Below are 24505 nucleotides of genomic sequence, written 5' to 3'. Positions count from 1 at the left end.
ATTGTCTTGATTACTGTAGATTTGTAGTATAGTCTGAAGTCAGGGAGCCTGATTCCTCCAGCTCCATTTTTTTTCCCTCAAGACTGCTTTGGCTATTTGGGGTCTTTTGTGTCTCCATACAAATTTTAAGACTTTTTGTTCTAGTTCCGTAAAAAATGCCATTGGTAATTTGATAGGGATTGCATTGAATCTGTAGATTGCTTTGGGTAGTATAGTCATTTTCACAATATTGACTCTTCCAATCCAAAAACATGGTATATATCTCCATCTGTTGCTATCATCTTTAATTTCTTTCATCAGTGTCTTATAATGTTCTGCATACAGGTCTTTTGTCTCCCTAGGTAGGTTTATTCCTAGGTATTTTATTCTTTTTCTTGCAATGGTAAATGGGAGTGTTTCCATAATTTCTCTTTCAGATTTTGCATCATTAGTGTATAGGAATGCAAGAGACTTCTGTGCATTAATTTTGTATCCTGCAACTCTATCAAATTCATTGATTAGCTCTAGTAGTTTTCTGGTGGCATCTTTAGGATTCTCTATGTATAGTATCATGTCATCTGTAAACAGTGACACTTTTATTTCTTCTTTTCCAATTTGTATTCATTTTATCTCTTTTTCTTCTCTGACTGTTGTGGCTGGGTCTTCCAAAACTATGTTGAATAATAGTGGTGAGAGTGGACATCCTTGTCTTTTTCCTGATTTTAGAGGAAATGCTTTCAGTTTTCCACCATTGAGAATGATGTTTGCTGTGTGTTTCTCGTATATGGCCTTTATTATGTTGAGGTAGGTTCCCTCTATGCCCAGTTTCTGGAGAGTTTTTATCATGAATGGTGTTGAATTCTGTCAAAAGCTTTTTCTGCATCTATTGAGATGATCATGTGGTTTTTATTCTTCAATTTGTTAATATGGTGTATCACATTGATTGATTTGCATATATTAAAGAATCCTTGCATCCCTGCGATAAATCCCACTTGATCGTAGTGAATGATCCTTTCAATGTGTTGTTGGATTCTGTTTGCTAGTATTTTGTTGAGGATTTTTGCAGCTATATTCATCAGTGATATTGGTCATTAATTTTCTTTTTTTCTAGAATCTTTGTCTGGTTTTGGTATCAGGATGATGGTGGGCTCATAGAATGAGTTTGGGAGTGCTTCTTCCTCTGCAATTTTTGGGAAGAGTTTGAGAAGGATGGGTGTTAGCTCTTCTCTAAATGTTTGATAGAATTCACCTGTGAAGCCTTCTGGTCCTGGACTTTTGTTTTGTGGAAGATTTTTAATCACAGTTTCAATTTCATTACTTGTGATTGGTCTGTTCATATTTTCTATTTCTTCCTGGTTCAGTCTTGGAAGGTTATCCCTTTCTAAGTATCTGTCCACTTCTTCCAGTTTGTTCATTTTATTGGCATAGAGTTGCTTGTAGTAGTCTCTTAGGATGCTTTGTATTTCTGCGGTGTCTGTTGTAATTTCTGTTTTTCATTTCTAATTTAATTGATTTGCGTCCTCTCCCTCTGTTTCTTGATGAGTCTGGCTAATGGTTTATCAATTTTGTTTATCTTTTCAAAGAACTAGCTTTTAGTTTTATTGATCTTTGCTATTGTTTTCTTCGTTTCTATTTCAGTTATTTTTCTTGTTTCTTTAGGTAGGCTTGTAAACATATAAACTTCCCTCTCAGAGCTGCTTTTGCTGCATCCCATAGGTTTTGAATCATCGTGTTTTCATTGTCATTTGTCCCTAGGTATCGTTTGACTTCCTCTTTGATTTCTTCAGTGATCTCTTGGTTATTTAGTAACGTATTGTTTAGCCTCCATGTGTTTGTGTTTTTTATGTTTTTTCCCCTGAAATTCATTTCTAATCTCATAGTGTTGTGGTCAGAAAAGATGCTTGACATGATTTCAATTTTCTTAAATTTACTGAGGCTTGATTTGGGACCCAAGATGTGATCCTGGAGAATGTTCCATGCACACTTGAGAAGAGAGTGTAATCTGCTGTTTTTGGATGGAATGTCCTGTAAATATCAATTAAATCTATCCAGTCTATTGTGTCATTTAAAGCTTCTGTTTCCTTATTTATTTTCATTTTGGATGATCTGTCCATTGGTGTAAGTGAGGCGTTAAAGTCCCCAACTATTATTGTGTTACTGTTGATTTCCTCTTTTATAGCTGTTAGCAGTTGCCTTATGGATTGAGGTGCTCCTATGTTGGGTGCATATATATTTATAACTGTTATATCTTCTTCTTGGATTGATCTCTCAATCATTATGTAGTGTCCTTCCTTGTCTCTTGTAACATTCTTTCTTTTAAAGTCTATTTTATCTGATATGAGTATTGCTACTCCAGCTTTCTTTTCATTTCCATTTGCATGGACTATCTTTTTGCATCTCCTCACTTTCAGTCTGTATGTGTCCCTAGGTCTGAAGTGCGTCTCTTGTAGACAGCATATATATCGGTCTTGTTTTTGTATCCATTCAGCAAGCCTGTGTCTTTTGGTTGGAGTATTTATTCCATTCAGCTTTAAGGTAATTATCGATATGTATGTTCCTATGACCATTTTCTTAATTGTTTTTTTTTTTTTTTTTTTTTTTTGGTACGCAGGCCTCTCACTGTTGTGGCCTCTCCCGTTGCAGAGCACAGCCTCCAGATGTGCAGGCTCAGTGGCCATGGCTCACGGGCCTAGCCACTCCATGGCATGTTGGATCTTCCCAGACCATGGCACAAACCCGTGTTCCCTGCATCGGCAGGCAGACTTTCAACCGCTGCGCCACCAGGAAAGCCCATTGGGTTTGTTTTTGTAAGTCCTTTTCTTCTCTTGCGTTTCCCACTTAGAGAAATTCCTTTAGCTTTTGTTGTAGAGCTAGTTTGGTAGTGCTGAATTCTCTTAACTTTTGCTTGTCTGTAAAGCTTTTGATTTATCCTTCAAATCTGAATGAGATCTTTGCTGGGTAGCATAATCTTGTTTGTAGGTTCTTCCCTTTCATCACTTTAAGTATATCATGCCACTCCCATCTGGCTTGTAGAGTTTCTGCTGAGAAATCAGCTGTTAACCTTATGGGAGTTCCCTTGTATGTTATTTGTCATTTTTCCCTTGCTGCTTTCAATAATTTTTCTTTGTCTTTAATTTTTGTCAATTTGATTACTATGTGTCCCGGCATGTTCCTCCTTGGATTTATCCTGTATGGGACTTGCTGCGCTTGCTGGACTTGGGTGGCTATTTCCTATCCCATGTTAGGGAAGTTTTCGACTATAATCTCTTCAAATATTTTCTCGGGTCCTTTCTCTCTCTCTTCCCGTTCTGGGGCCCTTATAATGTGAATGTTGCTGTGTTTAATAATTTCCCAGAGGTCTCTTAGGCTGTGTTCATTTATTTTCATTCTTTTTTCTTTATTCTGTTCAGCAACAGTGCATTCCAGCATTCTCTCTTCCAGGTCACTTACCCATTTTTCTGCCTCAGTTATTCTGCTATTGATTCCTTCTAGTGTAGTTTTCATTTCAGTTACTGTATTGTTCACCTCTGTTTGTTCTTTCATTCTTCTAGGTCTTTGTTAAACATTTCTTGCATCTTTGCCTCCATTCTTTTTCCGAGATCCTTGATCATCTTCACTATCATTATTCTGAATTCTTTTTCTGGAAGGTTGCCTATCTCCACTTCAGTTAGTTGTTTATCTGGGGTTTTATCTTGTTCCTTCATCTGGTACATAGCCCTCTGCCTTTTCATCTTGTCTATCTTTCTGTGAATGTGGTTTTTGTTCCATAGGCTGCAGGATTGTAGTTCTTCTTGCTTCTGCTGTCTGCCCTCTGGTGGATGAGGCTAAGAGGGTTGTGCAAGTTTCCTGATGGGAGGGACTGCTGGTAGGTAGAGCTGACCGTTGCTCTGATGGGCAGAGCTCAGTAAAACTTTAATCTGCTTGACTGCTGATGGGTGAGGCTGGGTTCCCTCCCTGTTCGTTGTTTGGCCTGAGGCAATCCAACACTGAAGCCTACCTGGGCTCTTTGGTGGGGCTAAAGGCAGACTCTGGGAGGGCTCACACCAAGGAGTACTTCCCAGAACTTCTGCTGCCAGTGTCCTTGTCCCCACAGTGAGTCACAGCCACCCACCGCCTCTGCAGGAGACCCTCTAACACTAGCAGGTAGGTCTGGTTCAGTCTCCCCTGGGGTCACTGCTCCTTCCCCTGGGTCTCGATGCTCACATTACTTTGTGTGTGACCCCCAAGAGTGGAGTCTCTGTTTCCCCCAGTCCTGTCGAAGTCCTGCAATCAAATCCCACTAGACTTCAAAGTCTGATTCTCTAGGAATTTCTCCTCCCGTTGCCGGACTCCCAGCTTGGGAAGCCTGATGTGGGGCTCAGAACCTTCACTCCAGTGGATGGACTTCTGTGGTATAAGTGTTCTCCAGTCTCTGAGTCACTCACCCAGCAGTTATGGAATTTGATTTTACTGTGATTGCACCCCTCCTACCATCTCATTGTGGCTTCTCCTGTATCTTTGGATGTGGTGTATCATTTTTCATGAGTTCCAGTGTCTTCCTATCGATGATTGTCCAGCAGCTAGTTGTGATTCTGATGTTCTCACAAGAGGGAGTGAGAGCACATCCTTCTACTCCAGCATCTTGGTTCAGGTCTCATACAGATGTGTTCTTAACACGCCTTACCAGAATGTCACATGACCTTGTGTGTTGTCATGATCAGGACTTTATATTAAATGATGGAGAAACAGCCACTGAGCATCTAGCATGGAGACACTGTGCTACATACTCTAATATATCACCTCACTTAGTTACACAGTCTCACTGCAAAACAGGTATTACTGTCTCCATTTTGCTGACTTTGAAACCATGCCTTGGGACTTCCTTGGCAGTCCAGTGGTTAAGACTTCACCTTCCAATTCAGGGGCTGCGTGTTCCATCTCTTGTGGGGCAGCTAAGCTTCCCACATGCCTTGTGGCCAAAAAACCAAAACACAAAACAGAATACTGTAACAAATTCAATAAAGACTTTAAAAATGGTCCACATCAAAAAACTCTTTAAAAAAAAAAGAAAGCATGCCTTCCTAAGACTCAAGTGGGCAAGAGGGAGAGCTAACTCAAATGCTCATGTTTTCCACACCACATCAATGACAGCAGACCTTTTCACCATAGACTAGAAGTTCACCATTTCAAGAAATACATCTACTAACTCATGCGAGTCACTAGGAAAAGTCAGAAAATATGTTACTACCACTCTGTACTCAACCACCAATTAGAAAGAATGGGATGAGGACATTTTATAGAGTATTTACAACCTTAAACATATTATTCAATGTATACTTTCCAAATTAGAGCAAGGAAAACTTGAACAGAAAAGAAAACTTCAACCACACCATTAAACCACCTTTTGGGTTATTTCTACCATGCTAGGGCATTCTGCTAGTTACACAGGTTATCTTTAAAGGCTTAATAAATTAGGGCTAGTAGATTATTATTTACTTTCTTTGGGCAACTGCTCTCCCTAACTCCAGTGACAGTGCTGACAACGAGACTGTCGACCATGGCAACACTCCCCTCTGGCTGCAGGACTGCGTCTGTGAACCACTGAACCAACCACGGTATCCATGCCTCTGGCCACTGTGGCTGATCCAAAGATGAACACGACTCCTCTGGAGTTCCTCCCTGGAATTAATCTACAGGGTGGAGAATGCCCTCTCCTCCTGAGTTAGGAGAATGTGAGCCATGGCTGGACTGATGGCCAGGGGTCCACTCATAAAGAAACAGCCTGGCCTGGAAGTTAGGCTGGAGTACAGAGCAGGTGGGAGGGAGGGCGCTGGAAGGGGAGAGAGGGTGAGAGAGTGAGGATGAGAGAGATAAAGAGAGGAGGAGAGAGAGGAGAGGAGGAGGAGGGGCCATTTAAAAGGCAGGTGGAGGGCGGCAGGTAGAGACACACCTGACTAACAGCCCCCTCAACCTGCCCTGCACAGCTGTGGTTAGTTAGGATTTCTGCACTCAGGCACCCACAGCCACCTTCCATCCTGCTCTTCTGTGGTTTGACCATCTAAACAAAGTCTCTCTTTTTGCTTCCAGTGTTTGGAGTGGGGTTTTTATTACCTCCAGTGGCAAACTTAAATTACCTAAGAAAACACGTTCATTACTTTACTAGACTAAGTTCTTATTTCCGTGTCTGCGTCAAATACAATGTGACAAGTCAAATTAGCAAATATGTATGGAAACACCAAAAGGGGGCACTGTGGCCTAGAGGCCCTGAGAGCGACACTGAAAAAGAAGACACAAAACACCATGTCCGAGAAACAAAGACAAATGCAAACATGGAAGAGGTCATGGTATAAAGTAAGAGCAGTACAGGACTATGAAAATATGCAGCCAGTACATATCACAGGAGAAGAGGAGGGAACACTCAGGTTGGGGAGAGCATCCCATCTGAAGCACATGTCACTTGAAGCCTTGCTCACACTGACATCGGTGTGTCAGGGGTTTAATCCTTCCACTGGCTGCACCCTGTGTCCTGTACATGTCTGGGGGCATCGGAGCATTCCTGAAACACCCTTTCACCTAACTGCAGAGCACGTGCCAGCAAGCTTACACCAGGGCAAGGCTGCCTTCAAGGGTGGGCGTTTGTGCAGCATACAGGGCCCCCTCTCAGGGCTCTGCACTTGGTTTAACAGTTTGCTGTCTTGAAATTGTTAATACTTCTTGAATAACAGGCCTGCCGTTTTTATTTCGCACTGTTTCCTTGAAATTTTGTGGCTGGTTTTCCACTAAGGAAAGGGACAAAATTTTGCTACAAACAATTCAGACTAACAGTCTTACTTTTCAAACCAGTCTCTTTGCCAAGAGACGTAATATAGTTTGGAAGTCAGAGGACAAAGATGCTCTATCACCTGCCACATGTTCTTCCTTAGCCTCTCATTAAAAGCAAATGATTTAGGAAAATGAGAAGTGTGCAGTGGAGAGCACCTGTCACATGCCAGTTCACAGCACGGCCAAGTTGAAAGTGAAGTCACCAAGGGTGACTCAAAAAGCCCATCGTAATTTTTTTTTAGCAAAGGATGAAGTATAAAAAAAGGATTGGGTTGATTTTATGAGATATTCAGTGGGCATGTCCAATGCATCAACTATCATAAACAGTGGACTGTTATCCATAGTGTTGCCTGGTAACACAACTCTATCTCAGAGAGCACAGGCTGTAAATGGCTGGTCCTTCCCGACATCACCTCCACCGGGGCCTCTCAGCAGCTTCCCTACAAGCCACGCAGTAATGGGAGCTCAAATGACAGTCACCCTGCCATCTCGCGCCAGGACCTCCAGAGCCACCTCCACAGGGACTGCGGCCTCTGCTGCAATTCACTTCCTCATCATGTGCCCTCAGGGCAGCTGCCCCCCAACACCAGTCTCCTCACTCCTGCCCTGTCCATGCCTATATCCCACCATGTCCACTCTCATCAGGATCATCTCAGCTCCCTCGCAAAGTGAAACACTGATCTTTCCGTTTTGTTCCTGAGTGTGAACGAGCCCCAGTCCCTTTAGGGGCCCAGGCTTAGATCAGAGCTGAAGAAGGCACGTGGGGAGTAGTGGCATCAGGAAGGGAGGTTGTCTGTGACATGCTGACGTTAAAACCAGTTTCCTCCTCACCGTTGTCCAAACTGAGCAAGCCTTGCTGGGTGAAAAACTGGAAACATACAGCTAAGTCTGAAAGAAATGAACGGTGGTCCAAATGTGCCCGTGTTTACACGATTCTCCCTCCTGTCTCACCCGCATGGACTTCTAACATCTCATCTTTTATGTTAACTCCTGGTGATGTGTTTTGAGGTAGAATAAGCTCAGTGTTTTCCTTCTGCTCAGACTGCTCTCTTTTTGCATCCATTGTTCGCTGAAGCAGACTCCCTTCTCTGATGGAGCCTGGGTTCTAGGTAGGTAATTCTGTGAGTGAGCATAAGCCAGGCAGAGTCCACATGCTCAGGACGTGTCCGCAATTGACTTCATCTGATTTAAGGATGGATGAGAATCTACTTACAGATGAAGACTAGGCAGGCGAGCGTGGTTTTGTATGTAAGCAAGACCAAAATGAAGATGATAAGCAGAAAATTGTGGAATTTTGTGCTCTGATGAATAAAGTCCCTTAGGAGGTAAGTTTTCTAAAGCAAAGTCCTTGTTAGGGCCAGGATGTTGGAAAGCACACCAACTGGTTCAGGATTAAGGTTTGGTTTCCTTTTCCTTTTTCCTTCTCCCTCCAGATCCAGCTACTTCAGGATGCTGCCATGCATGGGCCAGCCTGCTTCCTGACTTGGTAACAGGACACCTCTGTGACCTTCATAATCAAGTGACAGAGGCTCTATTTCATGTACTTAAGAAGAGAAACTTCCCTTCATTCCTGAAAGAATTTACTTTAGGAAACGTGATACGATCTGATAAGATTCTTGAAAAATCTTTTAAAAAATATTGATCATCAGTTTCTTGGTGACACCTGGGAGAAATTTTGATATGAATGGTGAAATTTTGACAGTATCTAATGAATTGAGCAAAAATAAAACCAAACTGATTCGTCTTACCTTATGGTCTTTTGAAGTGAGTGGGTTTGTCATCTCGGCAGTGTTCTTCCACTCCTGTTCTTACCTTGTTTGCTTCTGTGTGGCCTCCTCATCACAGAAGCTGTTTTACCAGAAGGTGGTCCTGGCAAACCATCACTCTAGCTGTCCTTTGTAGCATCACAACCATTGTGCTGACTTTTCTTACTCAGGCTGCAAATACTGTCCGATCTCAGCACCCTCTCAGACAGGACACCCAGAGTTAGAACGTAATTTGTCATTCAGGCTATAAAAGTTGGCAAGCCCTAATTGGCCACACCCGAGAAAACATGTTTCAAAATGCCACTGTGTAAATGAAAAACACCTACCTCTCTTGTAGAATAAGTTTGTTTTCTTTCTTCCAAAAGTCTTTAAAGTCGGAGCTGAATTCATGCCAGATACTGAAGAAAACATTTGGGGACACTTCCTTCTCTCCAATTTTTGGTCTCATGAAGAAATAGGCTGTAGTCTCCAAAAAGCTGTCAAAGCATGCACACACACACACAAACACACACACACATGTATAAAAGCTATGATTACTTTCCAACATGGGATATTCTTTCCCCATCCAAATGATGATTTCATTCATGCAGTTATTATTACCAAGAGGACTCAACTTCTCAGGCAACAACAGTAGTTCTCTTAAGGTTTCATGTTAGGGTTTTTGGACTCAGATGTTAGCAGCTGACAAGAGTCCTCCATATACTGGTAGCTATCCCTGGTCCAACCATTTTCAAAATTAATCACTATGTGTCCAACCTGTTTCAGAAATGAACCTGTAATCAAGTTGGGACATAAGGGAAGTGTTGGGTCTATACTTTCCTTCTAGACTCTAAACAAATGAAATATCAGCTCTTTGTCCCCAAACTAATATGTCTCTATATGTGTATTATACTGCTTCTATACTATGGGCTTCCTACATTGCTGGTGGGAAAAAAAAGCAACAGCCCCAGGAGATACTGACAAAGGCTCCCACTGGAGATCATGGCAGCACCAATGAGTGAGTACCAGCAGGGCGGCCAGCATCGTGACAGTGGGTGGCAGTGCCCATCTCCAGAAGGTGCCATCGAGGCTGCTTCATATTACAACTACATGACACTCAGAAGGGTTTCAAAGTGTTATTTGACAAAGAACATACAACTAGTAAGTGGTAGATTTATGCTGCACCTTGACCTGGACCTCCCAGCCTCCAGAACGGTGAGAAGTAAATGTTCACTGTTTAGGCCACCCAGTCTATGGTATTTTCTTATAACAGCCAGAACTAAGTCAAGGACAAATGATCTAGATTCTTCAATACATAAATGTAAAGGGAAAAAAAAGTCTATTATAAAGACTTAAGAGATATTGTCTGATTTTAATGGTTTGAACTTCTTTATATATTGCTTCAAACAAACTGTAAGAAAATAAAATCATTTCTTACATATATGAACTAATAGGACTTTCGGACAGAGACTGGGTATTTGGTGACATTAGGGATTATTATTATTTTTAGTGGTAAAACTGGTGCTTGTTATTTTTAAAGGGGATTTTTTAGCGATACATACTAAAATATATATGGATGAAATTATACCTGTTGAGGATTTGCTTCACAAACAATATGGGAGGCGGCAAGTGGGCAGGGGTGTAGATGAAACCAAGTCAGGAACTGCTGGGTGATGAGTGCATGATGATCACTGTACATTTTGTTTACCATTTCTAAATCACAGCCAAGTTCCTCACCTGCATGGTCTTTAATCTACCTACCCCTACTTCCTTTAGGAAAGTATCAAATCCATTGTCTCCTATTTCCAGCATCCAAAATCTCTTATTACTAGGTTTTCCTTCTGATCCTAAGAGCATATGAAGATTTCTGCATCTATAAATATTCTCTCATCCATGCAGACTCACTGAAAGACACCATGATTTATATACAGTTGCTTTATAATTCAATGCTCCTCTGTCCTCACTTGTTTTGAAATCTGGCTTCATAGGCCACCTTCACTACTTTCTCGCAAAAGTCTCTGATCTAAACCTACAACTTTTAGCAATTTCCATTCTCATGTCCTAAAATAATGGAACCATTACTGTCCTGTTTACTTGAACTTAAAAATGAGAAATTATTAACAGAGCTTTTCTTTTACTCCTTTAGGTTAAACCGATGCAAACTGAATTAAGTGTATTATTTCCATTTTCCCTTTATGAAACTCTCAATTATAGGAGACAGCTGAGGTAATGATCACCTATTTCATGGCCTTACCTTGTATTAACTTCAGATTTACAGAAAAGTTGAAAAGATAGAGTTCAAGTATGGCCTCCACTCACCTTCTCCTAATATTAACATCTTACCCAGAAACAGTACGCTTAACACTGAAAGTGAGAGGAACTCTCTTGGCAGGAGCTACTGCAAACTGCCTTCTGAGTAAAGTAAGAGAAACTGTGTCAATGAGTAGGGACAACAGGTAAGGTGGTCACCCCACTGTGGTGCTGCCTGCTGGCCCCAAGACACACACACACACACACACACGTGCACGTGTGTGTGTGTATTTAATTGAAGTATAGTTTAAGTATAGTATTGTGCTAGTTTCAGGCTTACATCATAGTGATTCAGTTATTTTTTTCAGATTCTTTTCCATTATAGGTTATTATAAAATATTGAATATAGTTCCCAGTGCTATGCAGGGAACTTATAGGTTCTTGTTGCTAATCTATTTTATGTATAGTAGTTTTGTTCCACTTGTAGATGTATTTTGGATGTGTTTGTGTAGGGAGGTGAGCTCCATGTCCTCTTACTCTGCCATTTTGATCCCTCTCTGAGACTGATATACTGACATCAGTTTTAATTTATATAAAGGTCCTGTGTTGTCTCATAATTATGTGGGGTGAGGGAATGAGGGAAAGGAACTGAAATCATACAAAGTAGACACTCTGACCACCATGGAATTAAATTAGAAGTCAATAACAGTAAAATTAACTGTCCAAATCATTTCTTTATCCTTTCTTCTAGTTTTATTGGGATATAATGGACACACAGCACTGTATCTGTTTAAGGTGTACAGCAAAGTGATTTGATTTACAAACATCATGAAGTGACACCACAGTAAGTATAGTGAACACCCACCATCTCATATAGATACAAAATTAAAGAAATATTAAAATATTTTTTCCTTGTGATGAGAACGCTTAGTATACAGCAGGATTAATTGTATTTATCATGTGGTATATTACTTCCCTAGAATGTGTAACTTTTAATTAACCTCATCCAATTCCCATACCCCCACCCCCTGCCTTTGGTAACCACAAATTGGTTCTCTTTTTCTGAGTTTGTTTGTTTGCAGTATAATTGATTGACAACACTATGTTAGGTCCTATTACATGACACAGTGATTCAGTATTTCTATACATACCAAAATGATCACCACCATAAGTCTAGTTACACAGAAATATATTACATAGTCATTGATATAGTTATTGACTATATTCCCCACACTGTACACTTCATACCTGTGACTCATTTATTTTGCAACTCTAAGTTTGTACCTATTAATCTCCCTCACCTATTTTTCTCTTCCCCCAACCTTTCCCTTCTGGCAACCACCTGTTTTTTCTCTGTATCTATGACTCTGCTTCTCTTTGTTATGTTGTTCATTTGTTTTGTTTTTAAATTCCACATATAAGTGAAACCATATGATATTTTTCTTTCTACATCTGACTCCTGAGCTCCATTTTTCTTTCTACATCTGCCTCTGTCCCCAGGGTCAGCTCCAGTTGCCTCCTGCTTCTCCAGGGAGCTCTACAAGATCAGCAGGTGGGTCTGACCCTGGCTTCTTTCAAATTACTGCTCTATTTCCCACAGCCTTCTGGGTCTCCTGAAAGTAAGTCTCACTGGTCATCAAAGCCAAACATTTTGGGGGAGAGGGAAGATGGTGGAAGAGTAAGACGTGGAGATCACCTTCCTCCCCACAGATACATCAGAAATACATTTACACGTGGAAGTGCTCCTATAGAACACCCATTGAACGCTGGCAGAAGACCTCAGACTTCCCAAAAGGCAAGAAACTCCCCACGAACCAGGGTAGGGAAAAAGAAAAATCAGAGACAAAATAATAGGGAAGAGGACCTGCACCAGTGGGAGGGAGCCGTGAAGGAGGAAAGGTTTCCACACACTAGGAAGCCCCTTCAAGGGCGGAGACTGCGGGTGGCAGAGGGGGGAAGCTTCGGAGCCACGGAGGAGAGCGCAGCCACAGGGGTGCGGAGGGCAAAGCGGAGAGATTCCCGCACAGAGGATCGGTGCCGACCAGCACTCACCAGCCCGAGAGGCTTGTCTGCTCACCCGCCGGGGTGGGCGGGACTGGGAGCTGAGGCTTGGGCTTCGGTCAGAGCGCAGGGAGAGGACTGGTGGCGTGAACACAGCCTGAAGGGGTTAGTGCACCACGGCTAGCCGGGAGGGAGTCCAGGGAAAAGTCTGGACCTGCCAAAGAGACAGGAGACTTTTTCTTCCCTCTTTGTTTCCTGGTGCACGAGGAGAGGGGATTAAGACCGCTGCTTAAAGGAGCTCCAGAGATGGGCGCGAGCCGTGGCTAACAGTGCAGACCCCAGAGACGGGCATGAGATGCTAAGGCTGCTACTGCCGCCACCAAGAAGCCTGTGTGCGAGCACACAGGTCACTATCCACACCACCCCTCCTCGGAGCCTGTGCAGCCCGCCACTGCCAGGGTCCCGTGATCCAGGGACAACTTCCCTGGGAGAACGCACGGCGCACCTCAGGCTGGTGCAATGTCACGCCGGCCCCTGCCGCCACAGGCTCGCCCCGTACCCCTCCCTCCCCCTGGCCTGAGAGAGCCAAATCCCCGAATCAGCTGCTCCTTTAACCCCGTCCTCCCTGAGGAAAGAACAGACACCCTCAGGCGACCTACACGCAGAGGCAGAGACAAATCCAAAGCTGAACCCGGGAGCTGTGCGAACAAAGAAGAGAAAAATTTCTCCCAGCAGCCTCAGGAGCAGCGGATTAAATCTCCACAATCAACTTGATGTACCCTGCATCTGTGGAATACCTGAAAAGACAATGAACCATCCCAAATTGAGGAGGTGGACTTTCAGAACAATATATATAATTTTTGCCCCTTTTGCGCTTTTTGTGAGTGTGCATGTATATGCTTCTGTGTGAGATTTTGTCTGTATGGCTTTGCTATCACCATTTCTCCTAGGGTTCTGTCCATCTAAGTGTTTTGTTTTGTTTTGTTTTACTTAAAAATTTTTTTCTTAATAATTATTTTTTATTTTAATTACTTTATTTTTTATCTTACTTTATTTTATTTTATCCTCTTTCTTTCTACTTTTTCTCCCTTTTATTCTGAGCCATGTTGATGAAAGGCTCTTGGTGCTCCAGCCAGGAGTCAGTGCTGTGCCTCTGAGGTGGGAGAGCCAACTTCAGAACACTGGTCCACATGAGATCTCCCAGCTCCACGTAATATCAAATAGCGAAAATCTCCCAGAGATCTCCATCTCAACGCCAAGACACAGCTTCACTCAACGATCAGCAAGCTGCAGTGCTGGACACCCAATGGCAAACAACTAGCAAGACAGGAAAACAGCCCCATCCATTAGCAGAGAAGCTGCCTAAAATCATAAGTCCACAGACACCCGAAAACACACCACCAGACCTGGACTTGCCCACCAGAAAGACAGGATCCAGCCTCAAACACAGGCACTAGTCCCCTCCACCAGGAAGCCTACACAACCCACTGAACCAACCTTAGCCACTGGGGACAGACACCAAAAACAATGGGAACTACGATCCTGCAGCCAGCAAAAAGGAGACCTCAAAACAGTAAGATAAGAAAAATTAAAAGACAGAAAAACACACAGCAGATGAAGGAGCAAGGTAAAAACCCACCAGACCTAATAAATGAAGAAGAAATAAGCAGTCTACCTGAAAAAAAATTTCAGAATAATGATAGTAAGGATGATCCAAAATCTTGGAAATAGAAGAGAGAAAATGCAAGAAACATTTAAAAAGGACCTAGAAGAACTAAAGAGGAAACAAGCAACGATGAACAACATAATAAATGAAATTAAAAATACTCTAGAGGGGACCAATAGCAGAATAACTGAGACAAAAGAACAGATAAGTGACCTGGAAAATAAAATAGTGGAAATAACTACTGCAGAGCAGAATAAAGAAAAAAGAAAGAAAAGAACTGAGGACAGTCTCAGAGACCTCTGGGACAACATTAAACACACCAACATTCGAATTATAGGGGTCCCAGAAGAAGAAGAGAAAAAGGCTGAGAAAATATTTGACGAGACTATAGTTGAAAACTTCCCTAACATGGAAAAGGAAATAGTTAATCAAGTCCAGCAAGCACAGAGAGTTCCATACAGGATAAATCCAAGGAGAAACATGCAAAGACACATATTAATCAAACTATCAAAAATTAAATACAAAGAAAACATAGCAAGAACAAGCAGCAAGGGAAAAACAACAAATAACACACAAGGGAATCCCTATAAGATTAACAGGTGATCTTTCAGCAGAAACTCTGCAAGCCAGAAGGGACTGGCAGGATATATTTAAAATGATTAAGGAGAAAAACCTACAACAAATATTACTCTACCCAGCAAGGATCTCATTCAGATTGGATGGAGAAATTAAAACCTTTACAGACAAGCAAAAGCTGAGAGAGTTCAGCACCACCAAACCAGCTTTACAACAAATGCTAAAGGAACTTCTCTAGGCAAGAAACAGAAGAGATGGAAAAGACCTACAATAAAAAACCCAAAACAATTAAGAAAATGAGAATAGGAACATACATATTCATAATTACCTTAAATGTAGATAGATTAAATGCTCCCACCAAAAGACAGACACTGGCTGAATGGATATAAAACCAAGAACCATCTAAACGCTGTGTACAAGAGACCCATTTCAGACCAAGGGACTCATACAGATTGAAAGTGAGGGGATGGAAAAAGATATTACACACAAATGGAAATCAAAAGAAAGCTGGAGTACCAATTCTCATATCAGGCAAAATAGACTTTTAAACAAAGACTATTACAAGAGATGAAGAAGGAAACTACATAATGATCAAGGGATCAATCCAAGAAGAACATATAACAATTCTAAATTTTATGAACCCAACATAGGAACACCGCAATACATAAGGCAAATACTAACAGTCATAAAACAGGAAATCGACAGTAACACATTCATAGTAGGCGACTTTAGCACCCCATTTCACCAATGGACAGATCATCCAAAATGAAAATAAATAAGGAAACACAAGCTTTAAATGATACAGTAAAAAAGATGGACCTAATTGATATTTATAGGACATTCCATCCAAGAACAACAAAATACACATTTTTCTCAAGTGCTCATGGAACATTCTCCAGGATAGATCATATCTTGGGTCACAAATCAAGCCTTGGTAAATGTAAGAAAATTGAAATCGTATCAAGTATCTTTTCCGACCACAATGCTATGAGACTAGATATCAATTAGAGGAAAAGATCTGTAAAAAATATAAACAAATGGAGTCTAAACATTGCACTACTTAATAACGAAGTGATCACTGAAGAAATCAAAGAGGAAATAAAAAAATACCTAGAAAAAAATGACAATGGAGACACAACGACCCAAAACCTATAGGATGCTGCAAAAGCAGTTCTAAGAGGAAAGTTTATAGCAATATAATCCTACATTAAGAAACAGGAAACATCTCGAATAAACAACCTAACCTTGCACCAAAAGCAATAAGAGAAAGAAAAACAAAACAAAAAAAACCCAAATTTAGCAGAAGGAAATAAATCATAAATATCAGATCAGAAATAAATGAAAAAGAAATGAAGGAAATGACAGCAAAGATCAATAAAACTAAAAGCTGTTTCTTTGAGAAGATAAACAAAGTTGATAAACCATTAGCCAGACTCATCAAGAACAAAAGGGAGAAGACTCAAATCAATAGAATTAGAAATGAAAAAGGAGAAGTAACAACTGACACTGCAGAAATACAAAAGATCATGAGAGAATACTACAAGCAAATCTATGCCAATAAAATGGACAAACTGGAAGAAATGGACAAATTCCTAGACATGAACAACCTGCCAAGACTGAATCATGAAGAAACAGAAGATAAAATATGAACAGACAAATCACAAACACTGAAATTGAAACTGTGATTAAAAATCTTCCAACAAACAAAAGCCCAGGACCAGATGGCTTCACAGGCGAATTCTATCAAACATTTAAAGAAAAGCTAACACCTATCATTCTCAAACTCTTCCAAAATATAGCAGAGGGAAGAACACTCCCAAACACATTCTACAAGGCCACCATCACCCTGATACCAAAACCACACAAAGATGTCACACAAAAAAAGAAAATTGCACGCCAATATCACTGATGAATATAGATGCAAAAGTCCTCAACAAAATACTACCAAACAGAATCCAACAGCACATTAAAAGGATCATACACCATGATCAAGTAGGGTTTATTCCAGGAATGCAAGGATTCTTCAATATACGCAAATCAATCAATGTGATACACCATATTAACAAATTGAAGGGGAAAAACCATATGATCATCTCAATAGATGCAGAGAAAGCTTTTGACAATATTCAACACCCATTTATGATAAAAAACCCTGCAGAAAGTAGGCATAGAGGGAACTTTCCTCAACATAATACAGGCCATATATGACAAACCCACAGCCAACATTGTCCTCAATGGTGAAAAGTTGAAACCATGTCCACTAAGATCAGGAAGAAGACAAGGTTGCCCACTCTCACCACTCTTACTCAGCATCATTTTGGAACTTTTAGCCACAGCAATCAGAGAAGAAAAAGAAATACAAATTGGAAAAGAAGTAAAGCTGTCATTGTTTGCAAATAACCTGATATATACATAGAGAGTCCTAAAGATGGTACGAGAAAACTACTAGAGCTAATCAATGAATTTGGTAAAGGAGCAGGATAAAAAATTAATGCACAGAAATCTCTGGCATTCCTATACACTAATGATGAAAAATCTGAAAGTGAAATTAAGAAAATACTCCCATTTACTATTGCAACAAAAAGAATAAAATATCTAGGAATAAACCTACCTAAGGAGACAAAAGACCTGTATGCAGAAAATTATAAGACACTGATGAAATAAATTAAGGATGATACAAATAGATGGAGAGATATACCGTGTTCTTGGATTGGAAGAATCAACATTGTGAAAATGACTCTACTACCCAAAGCAATCTACAGATTCAATGCAATCCTTATCAAACTATCACTGGCATTTTTCACAGAACTAGAACAAAAAATTTCACAATTTGTATGGAAACAGAAAAGACCCAGAATAGCCAAAGCGATCTTGAGAACGAAAAATGGAGCTGGAGGAATCAGGCTCCCTGACTTCAGACTATACTACAAAGCTACAGTAATCAAGACAGTATGGTACTGGCACAAAAACAGGAAGACAGATCAATGGAACAGGATAGAAAGCCCAGAGATAAACCCATGCACATATGGTCACCTTATCTTTGATAAAGGAGGCAAGAATATATAGTGGAGAAAAGACAGCCTCTTCAATAAGTGGTGGTGGGAAAACTAGAAAGGTACATGTAAAAGTATGAGATTAGAACACGCCCTAACACCATACACAAAAATAAGATAAAAATGGATTAACGACCTAAATGTAAGGCCAGACACTATTAAACTCTTAGAGGAAAACATAGGCAGAACACTCTATGACATAAATCACAGCAAGATCCTTTTTGACCCACCTCCTAGAGAAATGGAAATAAAAACAAAAATACAAAAATGGGACGTAATGAAACTTAAAAGCTTTTGCACAGCAAAGGAAACCATAAAAAAAGACCAAAAGACAACCCTCAGAATGGGAGAAAATATTTCCAAGTGAAGCAACTGACAAAGGATTAATCTCCAAACTTTACAAGCAGCTCAATAACAAAAAAACAAACAACCCAATCCAAAAATAGGCAGAAGACCTAAATAGATATTTCTCCAAAGAAGATATACATATTGCCAACAAACACATGAAAGAATGCTCAACATCATTAGTCATTAGAGAAATGCAAATCAAAACTACAATGAGATATCATCTCACACCAGTCAGAATGGCCATCATCAAAAAATCTAGAAACAATAAATGCTGGAGAGGGTGTGGAGAAAAGGGAACACTCTTGCACTGCTGGTGGGAATGTAAATTGATACAGCCACTATGGAGAACAGTATGGAGGTTCCTTAAAAAACTAAAAGTAGAAGTAACATATGACCCAGCAATCCCAGTATTGGCATATACCCTGAGAAAACCATAATTCAAAGAGTCAGGCACCACAATGTTCACTGCAGCTCTATTCACAATGCCAGGGTATGGAAGCAGCCAAAGTGTCCACCGACAGATCAATGGATAAAGAAGTTGTGGCACATATATACAATGGAATATTACTCAGCCATGAAAAGAAATGAAATTGAGTTATTTGTAGTGAGGTGGATGGACCTAGAGTCTGTCATACAGAGTGAAGTAAGCCAGAAAGAGAAAAGCAAATACCGTATACTAATGCATATATATGGAATCTAAGAGGAAAAAAAAGTTCATGAAGAACCTTGGGGTAAGACGTGAATGGAGACGCAGACCTACTAGTGAACGGACTTGAGGATATGGGGAGTGGGAAGGGTAGGCTGTGACAAAGTGAGAGAGTGGTATGGACATATATACACTACCAAACATAGAATAGATAGCTAGTGGGAAGCAGCCGCATAGCACAGTAAGATCAGCTCTGTGCTTTCTGACCACCTAGAGGTGTGGGACAGGGAGGGTGGGAGGGAGGGAGACGCAAGAGGGAAGAGATATGGGAACATGTGTATATGTATAACTGATTCACTTTGTTATAAAGCAGAAACTAAGACACCATTGTAAAGCAATTATACTCCAATAAAGATGTTAAAAAAAAAAAAAAGCCAAACATTTTGGAGGCTTGTCTTCTTGGTGCAGGAGCCCCAGGCTGGGGATCACAGGATGGGGCTTGGTCTCCTCACTCTTTGGGGAAAACCTCTGCCATTGTAATTATTCTCCTCTTTGGGGTCAGCCACTCGGGGGTATGGGTCTTGACTATACCGCATCTCTGCCCCTCCTACCTGCCTCTTTCTGGCTCCCTCTTTATATCTTTAGTTGTAGAAACTCTTTTCTCCTCATCTTTCAGTTTTTCTCATCAGTAGATGTTCTGTAAATAGCTGTAATTTTGGTGTGTCCATGGCAGGAAGTAAGCTCTGTGTCTTCCTACTCTGTCATCTTACCCATATTCCAAAGCTTCCAATTCACAGGTCAAAGAAAATATCTCAAGGGAAATTAGAAAATGTTTTGAACTGTAAGTACAACATATCAAAATTTGTAGGATGTAGTTAAAGCAGAACTCAGGTGAAAATTTATAGCATAAAATGTTCTTAGAATAGAAGAAACTTCTAAGATCAATAAGATCTCACCTTAGAGAACTAGAATAAAAAATACAATTTAAGCTCAAAGCAAGCAGAAGAAAAGAAGTAAAAATTAGAGCAGATATAAATGAAATAGAAAAAAAGAAAAACAACGGAGAAAAATCAGCAAAACAAAAAGATGATTTTTGGAAAAGATCAATAAAATTGATTAACCTCTGGTCAGGTCAACTAAAGAAATAAGAGAAAAAAGCACAAATTAGTAATGTAAATAATGAAAGAAGGGTTATCACTATTAGTCCCATGGACATTTAAAGGAATGTTATGAATAATTCTTTGCCAACAATTTTGATAACTTAGATAAAATGTATCAATTCTTTGAAAGACATCAGCTACTAAAACTTTCTTCAGACATCTCCATCTATTAAATAAATTAAGTCAATAATTAATAACCTTCCAAAAAGAAACCATAAGATCTAGGTGGTTTTTCTAGTGAGTTTTCTACCAAATCTTTATAGAAAAGTTAAATCTCTTCCAGAAATTAGAAGCAGAAGAAAGAGTTCCTAACTCATTCTATATGGCCAGCAATTGCCTAATACCAAAACAAGATAAATACATTACAAGAAAAAAAGTACAGGCCACTATGTCTCTTGAGCATAGATACAAAAATTCTCAACAGAATACTAGCAAATAGAATTCAACATGAATAAAAATTGTTTTACACCATGACAAGTGATGTTTATTGTAGTTATGCAAGATGGGTTCAATATTCAAATAAAAAAATGTAATCTACCACATGAACAAGCTAAAGGAAAAAAATCATGTAATGATATCAACTGGTGCAGGAAAAACATTTCACAAAATCTAACACCATGATAAAAACTCTCAGCAAACTAGGAATAGAGGACTTCCTTGAATTGAGGAGGAACATCTACAAAAAACCCTAGAGCTAACACCATACTGAATAGTAAGAGACTGAATGCTTTCCTCCTAATAGTGGTAATAAGGCTAGGGTGCCCTCTTTCACTTCTATTTGCACCATACTGGAAGTCTTAGCTAATACAAGACAAGAAAAGTAAATAAAAGGTATACAGATTGGGAGGGGAGAAATAAAACTGTCTTTATCTGCAGATGAATATGTTTATATAGAAATGCCAAAGAATCTACAAAATAATTCCTGGAACCTATAAACAAATATAGGAAGGTTGAAGGATACAGGTCAATATACAAAAGTCAATTGCTTTCTTATACACCAGCATTGAACAATTAAGTTTTGAAATTAAAAAATATATAATTTACTATAGCACAAAAAACATGGAATACTAAGACATAAATCTAACTACAGATATAATATCTATGAGGAAAATTACAAAACTCTGATAAAAAAAATCAAATAGGATCTAAATAAATGGAGAGCTAGTCTATGAACATGGGTAGGAATAGTCAATATTGTAAAGATGCTAGTTCTTCCCAACTTAATTTGATTCATGTAATTCCAATAAAAATCCTAACAAGTTATTTTGTGGATATTGACAAACTGATTCTAAAGCTTATATGGAAGAGGAAAAAGACCTGGAAAAGCCATCACAATACTGAAGAAGAAAAACAAAGAAGAAAAACAAAGAAGAAAAAACAAAGAAGAAAAACAAAAACATTACCCAATTTTAAGACTCACTATAAAGCAGGACAGTGTGGTATTATTAGAGAAAGAATAGACATGTATTCAATGAAACAGAATAGAGTGTCCAGAAGTAGGCTCACAAATATAGTTGACTGATCTTTGAAAAAGGAACAAAGGCAAGTCAATGGAGAAATGACAGTCTTTTCAACAAATGGTGCTGGAACAGCTGGCCGTTTATATGCAAAAAACACACAAAAGGAACCTAAACACAGACGTCACATCTTACACACACACACACACACACACACACACACCTAAAATACTGATCAACAACTTGTGGTGGTGAGAAAAGTTAAATAACTTGAAGGTGTTATATTATTTTGGGAAGGGACAAATATATTAAATATTTGTTAATTTAAAGGTATTAAAAATAGAAGAAATAAAATGTATCATGTTTATGGCAGCCACGAGTACACATCTTTCAGATCTCCCAGGTTCCAACTGAGGAAAACGAAACTGACCGAGGGCTTCAGCTGCTGTGCTCTGGGGTCAGCCATTTCATTTACACAGAGGCCCAGGGTTGCCCCCAGCCAGTGAGTGAATACAGCAGGGTGCTGGTGCCGGTGCTACCCTAGGGGACACAAGGCTCCTCTCAAAGGCAAACTTGGCTGAAGGACTTCCAATCGGCTTTACCAAAACTTTCTGGTAACTGCACTGCAGTCTGAGACTTTTGCTATCCAGTCTTCCTTCCTTCCCTCTCCTCCATAGGAGCTGGACCTGCATCCAGATTTAAAGCTGCCCTACCATCCTCTGGACCCCTTCCCGTTTCTCCCAGTAAATGCAGCCTTGGCACCTGCTTCTTGGAGAACCTGAAATAGCATAAGTGGAGCCACAGAAAACAAGCAGTAAGTTGAGGTCTGGGACAGATTCAGTCACTACCCCACTGTCCTGGGTGGCACGTGGCATGGACCCTGGCACATTGGAGGCTATAAACTGCTAACAATATCACCGAGGTGGCCTAGAAAAATATCCTTGTGTGGGAATGTCCTCGCAGGTGTGATTATTCAGGCTACTGAAGACATGGTGAGAACAATGCCACATAGACAGCGGAATTGGCTGACTATGGCTAGGTTGGATTGACACCCTGCAGAGGGATAATGAGAGGCCCTGGGCTTAACAGACAGTTAAAGACTAGCGGCAACTTGGTGGTTTGGAAAGAGGCAGTTGTCACCTGTAGTGAGAGAACAGATAAAGCTGCACAACAAAAAGAAGATCTAACAGCCAGGCTGAAGAGTTCCAGAGATATTTAGATGCACAGCCAAGCAGGTCTGCTAAGGTAAAGTCAGACCCTGGCTGGGAAAACCTGGGATCCCAAAACAAGCGATGAAGATAACTGACAGTCACCCCTACAGATCCCTAAAACTGTCAAGAGTTTGTAGAGGGGCCCCACTCTTCTCTAGTAAAGGTGAGCTCCTCAGCTAGGGAAGTGCTAGACCTGTTGTAGGAAAAGAGATTATACACCCATGTTGCTGCAAGAATTAGCCATGTGTAGTGGCAGGAGTTGGGGGCGGCTCTTACAGGCCTAGAGTAAGCTATGGCCAAGGCAGAGGAGAGCAGGCATGGCTCAGCTGTCCTGGACAATCGCAGAGCAGGGAGTGAAGAGGCTGAGGGCAGTGGGCATGCCTGTGTGTATCACACGAGTCCAGAACACTGAGCAAAGGGGTACTCCACGGGGGGTCCCAGAGGGCCCACCACACATCAAGGCTGTCAAGAATGCACTGGCAACAGGGGCGCTGATGTTGCTCTGTGCTGTGGGCCAGGGAAGCCAGTAGGAGAGATCACAGCTGAGCCCATTAAAGCCCATGGGGATGATGGAACCCGGAAGTACAGGGGCCAATGGTGAAGCCCAGTGGCCAGAAGCCTGGGGACCAGTTATCATCGTGACTGACAAGGGGTCTTCCCTACAGGGAGTGTGGAGATGGTTACTAGATCATGGTATCCTTAGAAGCAAAAAAAAAAAAAAAAAAAAAAAGACATTGCTTAACATCTACAATAAAATAAAAGGGCAAGAATAGAGGAACAGGAGGATAAGGGCAGTTGCTTTAATAAATTGTCAAGATCCCTTGCTCAGTTCCTGGAATTGTACTGATTTCAGATCCAGAACCCACCGACAAAAGGGATGACCCTGAAACACTGTGGGGAGCATGTACTGTACTGATGCCCTCGGTCCTTTCCCAAAGGGCTCTGCAGCTACTGCTCAGGGATAAAGGGAAATATCCAGGCATTTTGAGAGGTATGGGACACAGGATCTGAGCAGACATCTACAGCTTTGTCATGGCCACCTGCACTAGAGGCGGGCCCCACACAACAGAAGTCCCTGGGGCCAGAGCCCTGCCCGTCAACGAGCCAGCAGCCTCAGCAGAAGGCAGGGCCTGACAATCAAAGGGACCAGGGTCCAGCCACGCCTATGAAACCACCCACAATAGTCAGCCTGCCACAACAGAAGGACCAATGCAGCCCAATAGGGGCACCCCTAGAGCATATAGCTCTGGTGTCCAGAGGGGAGTGTGCTGCTGGGACCCACAGGATATTTCCTACAAAAGGCCACTTCTCCCAGGTCAGGAAATGTAACCAACCTACAAGATACATAGAAGTAAAAACAGCAAATTATGCAAAATGAGGCAACAGAGGAACATGTTCCAAACGAAGGAAAAAATAAAACCCCAGAAGAACTAAGTGAAGTGGAGATAGGCAACCTACTTGACAAAGAGTTCAAGGTAATAAAAGTAATGACCAAAGAACTTGGGAGAAGACTGGATGAACAGAGTGAGAAGTTAGTTTTCAACAGAGTTAGAAAATATAAAGAACCAAACAGAGATGAAGAATTCAATAACTGAGTTGCAAGAAGGAGACT

At 40.8% G+C, this 24505-nt stretch overlaps 1 protein-coding gene across 1 annotated transcript in view; it reads right to left on the bottom strand.

Annotated features, from left to right (window-relative positions):
• Positions 1-24505, bottom strand: part of FMN2 (formin 2) — a 328287-nt gene that overhangs the window by 21694 nt on the left and 282088 nt on the right. Inside the window, exon 18 of the mRNA XM_029226181.1 lies at positions 8873-9022. Within this exon, the coding sequence (XP_029082014.1) occupies positions 8873-9022 (150 nt within the window). The remainder of the gene's footprint in view (positions 1-8872; positions 9023-24505) is intronic.

Source organism: Monodon monoceros, unplaced genomic scaffold, assembly GCF_005190385.1.
Source record: "Monodon monoceros isolate NGI ecotype Baffin Bay Population unplaced genomic scaffold, NGI_Narwhal_1 Contig2617_ctg1, whole genome shotgun sequence".
NCBI lineage: Eukaryota > Metazoa > Chordata > Mammalia > Artiodactyla > Monodontidae > Monodon > Monodon monoceros.
The sequence above is the reverse complement of the archived record's forward strand: the minus strand, read 5'-3'. Positions and strand labels throughout refer to the sequence as shown.